This window comes from Molossus molossus, unplaced genomic scaffold (genome assembly GCF_014108415.1).
Source record: "Molossus molossus isolate mMolMol1 unplaced genomic scaffold, mMolMol1.p scaffold_m16_p_10, whole genome shotgun sequence".
Taxonomy (NCBI): Eukaryota; Metazoa; Chordata; class Mammalia; order Chiroptera; family Molossidae; genus Molossus; species Molossus molossus.
Genome location: NW_023425345.1, coordinates 10,198,042 through 10,209,232, shown reverse-complemented (window position 1 = coordinate 10,209,232; position 11,191 = coordinate 10,198,042). Strand labels below are relative to the sequence as shown.

Genomic DNA, 11,191 nt, shown 5'->3' with positions numbered 1-11,191 from the left:
GCACGGGAGACCGCTGCCCTCAGCGCAGCCAATCAGGGCGCGGCGCACGGGCCACGTGACCATCCAGGGGCGGGGCAGCGTGGGAACCAGCTTTCTGTGGGACTTCGCTGGAGCAGACAATGTTTGCCTCTGGCATTTTCACACCCTTTCCTTCCCAGCGTTTTAGAAAAGCTGGACTTTCGGTCATTCTGTCCCTTGGGGAATGTCACTGGCCCGAAATTAACAACGTAGAATTAACTCAGAAATCACCATCTTTAGGCTAGAGCCATTCAGAATTCCCTAACTCAATAGGCAAATAACCAATTTACAAAAGAAATGTTTTAAAAAGCCCAAATCTCCTTCCTACTACCACTGTCCCAGTCAGTCCTGCACTCAGCAGAGAAGGTAGGTGTCTGATTCGTCTTTAAAAACCTCCCTCCTGCCACCTTCACCTAAATATTTGTGGTTTACATTCCAATTACTGCTTGTAATGGCAACTTTATAAATTAATTTCTCCTTAAAGTCAGGCTTAATGTCTGTCCCATTTACTCTCACGTTAATCCATCCAAATAAAAAAATATTTATGGCCTGCCTATGAAGAAGGGTCAAGCATAGGAAACAGCAATGAGAAGATGGACCGCAGTGGACAAGACAAAGGGGAATAAAGTACATTTCTTGTTCTGGGCGTTTACATGCTAGTGGAGGGCGAAGACATTAACAACCAATAACATGGTTAATGGCAACTAAATTTAAATGTTTCCAAGGACAGGATGCCCTGACCCTACCTGTCCTATGCTCATGTGTGGAGCTGGAGTCAGGAGAGCTGTAAGATTTTCCTAGTGTTTCCATAGCACACTGTGCACAATTCTAACACAGCCTAACACACAGCACTGCAATTCATCTAGGCTGCCCTCTCTCTCACCTTGTGGAGCAAACTTCTGGTGGATACTGATGAATTACTTTCCTATGAACTATGCTTGGCACAAAGTAGGGACTGAGAAAACGCTAACTATATCTTTGAGTATAGCCTTAGTACCCAATTTGTGTTCAATAGACTTTGTTGAGAAGGACTGACACTTGACTTTAATTCCAGAGTAGCAGCAAGAATCCTGGGCTCCTTGTCTTAAGGTCTCCCGGATATTCTAGAATGAACTGAGTAGCTTTTGTATACCATAAAGTAATGCGGTGCTTGTCCAGTAACCCTTTTCCCTTCAAGTTACCCTTATACAAAAACCTTATTGTTTGTGGTTTTATTAAACACTTTTTCCCAAAATACAGGGACTTTGGGTCCAGACTAAACAAAGTACTTCACATACATTTATGAAAAGGGAATTAGAGTGTGATACTGGAGTCAAAGAGAAAGAAATTAAGGCATATAAACTCAGACCTTAGAACTGTACGGTCAGGAGGGAGGGAGCGGAGATGTGCACTAGGGTGCTGGCAGCTTATTCCAGGACAAGAATGATAATACACATGACCCTGTGAATTGTAATCAAAACTGAAACTGACCAACACAGCAATACCAACTGTATTAAATGTTACCCAAAGCCTTTTCCATCCTAAATATTTAAACAGTGCATTTCTAGGACCATAAAATTGGAGGGGGGGGGGGGCTTGGATGGAGAAATGGGGGGAAGGCACCTACTATTATTCATATTATCTATAAGAAGATCACAAACATGTCTGAAATTGTGAGAAGACCCTGATGTTTCTAGTATGCAAGAGATGCATTAAAAATGATACTGTTATCAGTCTTTTATATTCCAAAATTATTCATTTATTTTAAGTGAATGTGAAAGATATAAGGGCTTTGCATTGGTTGATTCAAAAGCTTGGTTCTCTCAACTCAATTCTTCCAGGTTGCCAGCACAGTTTTTGGTAGTAAGAGTTCAAGAAGTATTTGCTGAATGAGTAAAAGGTCTTGAATCCCTCAACCACCAACAGGCAGGGATGTTAGAACACTAACCCTTCTAGTGAGGGGAGAACATTATATTCAAACATAGTGCATCTTCTCAGTTGGAGCACACTGATACTACTCTTTCTCTTTCAGTGATTCTTGTTAGTCACAATTTAGACCAAACTGAAAAAGTTTTCCCTAAAAAACCCTAAAAAAATAAAAAGAGATATTCCTACATATCAGTGTGAAACATCAGTGCCTTTGCTAAATAGCATTCTTTTACTAAAATACTTACTTATTCACATTAAAACTGAATCTTTTATTCCCTTGGATGGTGATGGCAAATCCTAGGTCTATGAATTTCTCAGTTTTGTACAGTGTAATCAGGTCTAAAGAGTATGATGTGAAGTATGGATATTATGAGAAACAATTAAAATATTACTCATTAACAGTGGTGAAAGAAGAAAAGGCACATTTTTTTCTTTTCTCAGTAACAGAATTTATTGATGAGTATTATTAATTCATTATCCAGGATACTGTTAAAATGCCTATCACATAAAATGTATTGTTGTTTCTGGATTTCTGACTCAAATTTATCTTGCATTACCTCTAAATATGACTATCACATTGAACATCTACCATTACTAAAGATAAGAAAACAAAAACTCACTTGTTATATGGCAAGAATTAGCTACCAGAGACAGGAAAACGATAATAATACTAAAACAATAATGGCAGCTAACCAGAACTGCAGCATACAGTTGCACAATCCAGTGAGCTACACCGCTTGGCAACACTGTAGCTAACTTTTATATAGTATATCATACCATATGCCAGGCACTGTCATAAGCATTTCAGATGCAGTATGAAGCAGATACCACTCTCATCCCCATTTTATAGATGAGAAAAGAGAAGGCACAGGTTAATAACTTGTCTAAGATCTCAAAGCTAATGAGGGGCAGAGTCAGGTATTTGACTCCAGAGCCCAATACATTCTTAACTTATTATCCTGTACTAATTCATAACTACAATCCCTATTACTTGTAAAAAAACTCTCTGGTTTTACCTCTTTCTTGCAGATGACTTTATTTTTAAAAGTATAAAGTATTTGGAAGACAATACTCTTATGGAATAATTTTGAAAAATAACATTTTACTAAATACATGGGTAGGCAAAAGTAGATTTACAGTTGTTTGTGTGGAAAACACAATAATTAATAAATAATAACACAAGAATAAACTCTGTGCTTCAAGTACTCACAACTGTAAACCTACTTACCCCACTCCTGTATATGGTAGCTGTTCCTTCATTCAGAATGGTGACATGTGGTTTATAGACTCTCCTTAATTTATAATTATATCTCACAAACCAATGTTCTCCGTCTTTCCTAAACCAAACAAACAGTAAAAAAAAAAGGAAAGCGACCACCAAATACACAAGATTCCATATATGTATATACTTTAATAACAAAGGTCACTTTAGCTATAAATGAACAAAGAAAGGGAGACAAAGAGAACTTAATACATGGTACTTCCACAAGTTTGGTCAAACAGGCATACATAAAGCTTTAAAACGTAAACTGTCTGTGTTAACAAAGGCTATAACTACCAATTTTTGATTACACACATTTCTTAAAACATTATTATCAAAGAACACAAAGTTAGAGCAAACAATGTCAAGAAAATTTTAACAAAGTCTTTTAAGAAAGTCTAAAAACTTCCTATTTTCCCACATTGACTCTCAAAACTTTGATTTTTTTAAAATATCAGAATATCAGTTTGCCACTTTAACTTTTACCATACATGAAAAATTATCAAAAATATATTGATGGGTCTATACTAATTGTGCTATTTATATTTACATTAAGCAAATTCTTTTACCAAGTTCTTTATATACAAATGACCATGTGTCCTATGTGAAATTCATTAAAAAGTTAAAAACCACAGAAATTTCATTAGAAACAACTGCTTTCCATCAATGAAGAACATTTTAAAATAATTTAACTGAAAAATGTATTGAACTCCCCAACAATTTCAGCTGCAACAGTATTCTTCCTGAATGTTTTCTGTGATTTAAGGGGAAAGAAAAAACTAGGTAAAGCTTGATTGCAAGGAATTAAATGATAAAAATTTGATGAGCATTTACTGATCTTCAAAAAATTTACAGCCTAATTAGGTTGGCAATAAAAAACAGCAATAATTTTTATTTCATTTTTAATAAATTAATTTTGTTAATCCTCATTCGAGGATATTTTTTCCATTGATTTTTCGAGAGAGTGGAAAGGAGGGAGGGTGGAGGGGTAGAGAGAGAGAAAAAAAGAAATATCGATGTGTCTCTCTCACATTGAATGGTTGTCTCCAGAATGAGCCCTGACCAGGGTTGGGAACTTGAACCTGCAACCCAGGTATGTGCCCTTAACTGGGAGTCAAACCCAAGACCCTTCGGTGTGTGGGTTGACACTCTAACCACTGAACCACACTGGTCAGGGTGAAACGGCAATAATTTTAAAACTAAAATAGTTTAAGATAATTGAAAAAACAAGTTTTTAAAAACTGTCAAATGCACTATATAAATACTTTTCCTATAAATTTAAATCACAAAATAATATCCTATAGCAAAGTGAATTGAAAGCAGCATGACCTGTTGATACTTCCAAAAAGGGCCAACGTTTAAAAAAAATTAAACTATTTCCAAACTAGAAATAATTTAGATTTAAAAAGTATCACATGGGTAAAATAAATTTATAAAGACTTAAGAGGCAAAGATTTGGGGAAAAGTTCATAACAGGATTTCATTAATAACACTAAAATTAAAAAGTCACTTTGTTTTAGACTTATGGTCACATAGGAAGGAAATGAAAAGATGTCTTTTTCTGAGAAAAAACCTTGAGCAAATTCATAAGCTTTTCACATTTAAATATCATTGATTAAGAGGACTATAAAACTGAGTGCAGCACTTTGTTAAGTACAAACACATTTGTCTTGTCTAAGAAGTAGTGATTTTGTAATAATCACTGAAAAATTTATGCCTCTCTAGTCTGAAAATAGAGATTAGTTCCATTTTGGAAATTACCTTGATTTATGTTGATTACACACTCCACTAAAGCAAGAAATAAGGCTGTTAAATATTTACCTAATTAGTGCTCTGTCGCTGGACTTTAGGACCGATACTCTGTGTGTCTTCCTCCTGACTAGGACGTTTCCCACTGCTGAGACCAGTGCCCATGGAGCTTCTTCCTACACATTCAAAAAATATGTGTTTAAAATAGGAAAGGTGAAAAGAACAGTATACTCAAATGCTTTATTCCTTTTTAATCCTCACCTGAGGATAACCTCCGTTGATTTGAGAGAGAGAGAAAGGTAGAGAGAGAGAGAGAAACATCCATCAGCTGCCTCCTATATTTGCCCTGACTGGTATCAAACCCACAACCAGATATGTGCCTTGACCAGGAATTGAACCTTCTTGGTGCATGGGATGACAACCAACTGAGCCACCTGGCTGGGCTCAAATGCTTTATTCTTACCTTGCTTTAATAAGTGAGTTTGCTGACTGTCTCCATAAGCACAATGTAAAATACCACTCCCTTGAGTGCAACCTGTTAGTATTTAGAACACAGTAAATTACTTCAAATAAATTCTAAGTTGTATGTATTAAGACTACAAATCCAATTCTTAGTTTTTGTATTTGAGGTCATGTATGCTTTTGAAGACTAAACCTCAACCCTTCACATGATCCAAAAATCACAAGACCAATCAGGAAAATTTAAACTTAGGGTCATAAAAATATTAACTGTCCAAAGGCAAAATCACAGATAATCATTTTTGAAGAAACATTTCTTCACTGGATGACAACAGAAACTTGACCATAAAAGCAAAACAGGGCAGCAGTGAGACAGATATACATCCTTCCTTCACTTCTTGACCCTCTATTCCACACTCCTCCCTCAGTTACTGTCTAAATCATGTGTTCTCAGAGACCCTTCCTTATAAGGGCCTGTCAGATGACAGTTAGACAATTCAAATCACACAAGGAGGGGACACAGACAATGTGGCAGTTACTTAGCTTGAGCAATTATATTAACCCCTCTAAAAAGAAACAAAGTTACAGGATAATAGATTTGACTCAGAAAAGTAGTTTCTACAGAAAGATTTTTGTGTGTCCAGATTATGGAAAAATACAAGCACTCTAGTCCCTAAAGAGGTCACTTTATGGCCTGAACAAGACAATCTACTACTTTTTATTATAACTTCATGCTCATCAAGTTCTTCTGAATAAAAAAAATTGGCTTTTTAGGTATTCAAAATTGGAAAAGTAGATGCCCTGATCAGAGATGAGGCCTTCTATCACTGAAAACTGGTATCTCCACCATAAATTAATAATGTAGTGTTCCCTGTTGATATTTTAATTTACATGATTTAAAAATTTCTAGTCTGTCATTCACAAAATGGTGACTTCTACACTGAAAGCATTCAGTTTTTGAACTTGTAAGGCTGAAAGTTAGACTTTAGACTATAGCAAATTCACCCTAAATGGTGCTACTCCTGGTCTTACCATCAGCAGGGGTTCCCCTAATGGTGATGCTCATTGTCGAGCATTACTGTACAACACTATTTAAAACTTCACACAATATGAAAGTACTTAATTCCAGTGAACTGTATACTAAAACGGTTAAAATGCTATATTATGTTATGTAAATTTACAATTAAAAAAGCTTTAACCAATACATTTTTAATTGTCATATTTACTCATACATTATACATGTGTTAAGGGTCCATTCATGCTAGAGACTATACCAGGTACTAGGACTACAAATATTACTAAGACATGAGTGAGGTCTGTCTTCAAGGGGTTCACAGTCAAGTAGGAGGAGATAGATACATAAAATCACTAAGTACAAAGAGTGTTATTTAGGTTGGGATGGAAGTTGGTTCAGGATACTGTGGGGATACTGAGGAAGAAAAGGTCAATTTTACTGAAAGATTCACAGAGGTGGCCTGTAGGCAAAGTCATAAACTAGTCACCTTGGTTTCATTTTCTCAACTTCATCAATTTTATTCCTCTTGCAGTACTAAGATAAATGAAAATAATCTCATTAACAAAATATTGAGTGAAAGCAGCCAGACACAAAAAGGAATACAAACTATAATTCTATCAAGTTAAAAAAAATGGGCAAAACTAGTATTAGAAATCAGGAAAGTGATTACCTTTTGGGAAGAGGGGGTAAATTAATATTACTCAATAAATATATTAGAATTTTTCTTAACATGGGATTTTATTTCCTTAGAGAGCTAAGTGATGAGCAGGCACTTAGTATCTTCCTGAGTCTCTACGTTCAAGAATACCTCTGTTGCCTATAACTTCCCCATAAAAATATAGTAAATTATATTTTCATGAGAATAGCTGTATAAGAGACAATGACTAGAGAACAGAGCTTTGCTGATCAACTGGCTAGGACTAGTACAGTCACTTACAAATATCACAAATCCCCATATTTGTGTATCTTCAGACATTATAGCAGTTTAATTTCAAATGCCAAGATTATACAAGATGAAAATCTTATAGTGAAAGGAACTTTTTAAAAAAACGTATTTCTTGTTTTAAAAAAATGTTTCAGCACTGGCCAGTTTGGCTCAGCAGTTGCAGCGGTTCTCAACATGTGGGTCACGACCCCTTTGGGGGTCGAACGACCCTTTCAGAGGGGTCGCCTAAGACATTACAGTAGCAAAATTAGTTATGAAGTAGCAACGAAAATAATTTTATGGTTGGGGTCACCACAACATGAGGAACTGTATTAAAGGGTCACGGCACTAGGAAGGTTGAGAACCAGTGGTAAGAGCATTGGCCCGCAAACCAGAGCCGAGGGTTCGATTCCAGTCAAGGGCACATACCTTTGTTGCGATTCAGTCCCTGGCTCTGGTCGGGGTCATGTGGGAGGCAACCAATCGATGTCTCTCTCTCACACTGATGTCGTCCCCCCTCCCCTGCCCCACTTTATCTGAAGATAAATGGAAAAAGATCCTCAGGTGAGGACTAAAAAAAAAAAAGTTTCCTAAGGGCAAAAAGTTTATATAATCACTATCAATAGGACCAAAAGGATTTACCACTTATAAAATTCTAAAATAAACATACTAGGGGAGAAAACTGCATAGAAAAGATATTCAAAGGAAATACACCAAAATTTTAATTACTGTCTCTATTGGATAGAATTGTAATTTTATTGTTCTTTTCTACTTTTCCGAATTTTCTAAATTCTCTATATTAAATAGTGGTTTTTAAGCAGTTTTGAAGTGTAACTGATATACCATAAAACTCACCTGTTTTATGTGTACGATTCAATAATTTTTAGTAAATTTACAGAGCTGTGTAACCATTACCCTGAAGAGATCCCTCATGCCAATTTGCATTCGTTCTCCATTCCTACCTCTAAACTAAAGTAACCACTAATCTACCTGGTCTCTTTTAAAGACATGCCTTTTCTGGATAGTTAATATAAATGGAATTAGGCAATATGTGGTCTTTTGTGTCTGGCTTCTTTTCTTTAACTCAACATAATATTTTTGAGGTTTAAGTTGCAGTATGTATCAGCATTTTGTTTCTTTTTATGAATTAATATTCCATTGTATGGGTGTACCACATGTTGACTATCATGAATAAGGCTATCATAAGCATTGACATATAAGTCTTTGTGTAGACATATATTTTCATTTCTTTTGGATACTTAGGAATGGAATTTCTGGGTTGTATGTTAAATTTATGTTTAGTTTTTAAGAAACTGCCAAAACTGTTTTTCAAAATGGCTGTACCATTTTATACCCCACCTCTCAGCAATGCATGAGGGTTCTACTCTCTTCATATCCTCTACAACACTTGTTACTGTCTTTTTCATTCTAACCACTTCAATGGGCACAGGGTGACCAACTCATCTCAGTTTGTCCAGGATTCTTGAAGTGTTAGCAATGAAAGTCCTGTGCCCCTCAAAACCCCTCAATCCCAGGCAATCAGTGATAACCCTAAGTGGGTATGAAGTACTAGCTATTAGTACATTTTAATTTGAACTTCTCCTATGACTAATAATGCCAAACAGGTATTCTATAATAAAAAATAAATAAACTAAAAGTTAAATAAAAACTGTGATTTATTTTATTAAGAAAAATACTTAAAGACATATATGTATGTATAGTTTATTCATTTCATTAGCACAAAAAATATATATATAAAGAGGAGAAAGAAAATGCAATTTTTGCTGCAGAGATTAAGAATTTCCCAGTCATGTAAAAATCTAAGAATATTTATAAAAATCTTGCCCTTTGATATGCCTTGTGAGACACTGTAAAATAAAAGTCTACAAACAGTATAAGTATAGGACATAAAGTGATATGCTTCAGAAGTATGTAAGTCCTTTCAAATGGAGCAGAAGCCTGAGGGGAGAAATGCTTAACAACATAGTCCAAGTCCTAGGGATATTTCCACAACCGTTCCTGCTTCCAGATCTGCAGTGCTCTCCTCCATCTGCCTACTCAAATGCTACCCACCCATCATCTTCCTAGAAAACTTTCTTATTTCCAGCATTTCTCAATAATCTCTCCCTTTTGGTGGAGGCAGCATCGTACAATTTATCACTTTTTTTTTCATTTGTTTTTTCTTCCCTTCAATACCCCTATTTAGACTGTAAGCTCACTGGAGCTTTTATGTCTTCCATGTCTTTTGAAAATCTCACAGCACCTAGCTACAAAGTGTATTACAGGCAAATACCAGATTAGAGTACATTTAAGATTTGTTAATCTTTTTATGTCTTAAAATATGTTTTTATATATTTGGGAAGCAAAATTATTCCAATTTACCTTGTTACCATGATTTGTTTTTGTAGGTAACTCCAAATAATAAATATAGATTTGAGTTGACTAAGAAACAGTATGCACCATCATAATTACCCATTAGCCAGGCACCTGGGGCTGTTGCTTCCCACCCCTCTGCTACCTGCCTGTTATCTTAGTGCTTCCCAGAACTTGTGTCCCTCAGCCTCATGCCTGGGCAGAAAAGCAGGCTATGAACCAAACAAAAGATCCCACAGAACTTTTGATGATACTTTATTGACACCTTATCAGTTTATTTCAAATTGTTAGGAGACTCTAAGAAAGAACATATCTGAAGTATACTGTCATTGGCAATTATTTGACTGCCAAGTAAAACACATTCCAGTAATACGGTATTTTATCTTATAAACACTACATATGGCATTACATTTGCAGCAGAGGCCCAGTGATACAGGAAAGAGTAAGAACTTTAGGATTAATCAGACTTGGATCTGAATCTTAGCTCAACTACTTACTAACTGTGGGATCTTGGTTAAATGATCAAACCTTCTAGGCTTATTTCCCCAGTCATAAAATAAGAATCCCATCGCCACCTCCCTGGGTTACCATGAGAATGTGGCAAAAAATTCCTTGTTCGGAAACAAAGTAGGTAGTTAAAATGTGAGTGCCTTTGTCCTTTCTCCCCAAGCTAATTGTTGGAGAATAAAATAAATGCTTTCTCTCAAAAGGATGTAGGATCTTTCAGAATTCAGAAAGGTTCAATTAAAAAAAAAAAAGTTTTACTTTTAATAACAATTTTGAACATCTGAATTAAAAAAAAAAAAGATCATTTCTCAAATGCTGCCTTGTTTTTAGTAAAATTAAGCAGCTTCATGCTATTTTTGGTTCGAACCTTTGAAAACTGATATAATGATTCAAACTGCAAATACATACTGACGTCCTGACATTATTAACATTACCTATATTAAGAATATATGTGGCACCCTAGCTGGGTGGCTCAGTTGGTAAGAGTATCATCCCATACACCAAAAGATATTTCTCTCTCACATTGATGTTTCTCTTTCTCTCCCTTCCTCTCTCTCTAAAAATCAATAAATGTCTCAAGTGAGGATTAAAAAAAAAAAAAAAAAAGAATATATGTGGCAACTAAATATATATCATACCAGAAATCCATTACAGACCAGACTTTGTCAGGAAAAACTCATGTGCAAAGAACTAAAGGTCTATGATAAATTTTTTGGCCATGTTCACAGGGCCACTAGCCTTATAGCTTATATATACCTAAAGTTAGTGAAAAATGAGCTTTCTGAAAATATGATATTTGAGTTTTATTCTATTCTTAAATTGCTCTCCTTATTCAGTTTGCAAGAAGATCTTTACTTTGACCCAAACTCTACTACATGTAAGGATGCTTTTTATCTCTTAAATGTCACTAATAGAGTTAGGGTGTGTATTGCATGTATGTGTATACATATGTATGCATATGTACACAAAACTATAT

General features: G+C 35.4%; 1 protein-coding gene across 3 annotated transcripts in view; it reads right to left on the bottom strand.

Annotated features, from left to right (window-relative positions):
• Positions 1-3,137: 3,137 nt before the first annotated feature.
• The window catches only part of CRY1 (cryptochrome circadian regulator 1), a 74,853-nt gene continuing 66,799 nt past the window's right edge, over positions 3,138-11,191 (bottom strand). Inside the window, exons 11-13 of one of the 3 annotated variants that reach the window (XM_036252760.1) lie at positions 5,400-5,471; positions 5,009-5,112; positions 3,321-3,941 (exon numbers count right to left, since the gene is read on the bottom strand). In XM_036252760.1, coding sequence (XP_036108653.1) covers positions 5,009-5,112; positions 5,400-5,471 — 176 coding nt within the window. In that variant the 3' untranslated portion in view covers positions 3,321-3,941. Of the gene's footprint in view, positions 3,942-5,008; positions 5,113-5,399; positions 5,472-6,897; positions 6,945-11,191 lie in introns of those variants that run through there. The other 2 variants (XM_036252761.1, XM_036252762.1) reach the window with 2 other exon arrangements.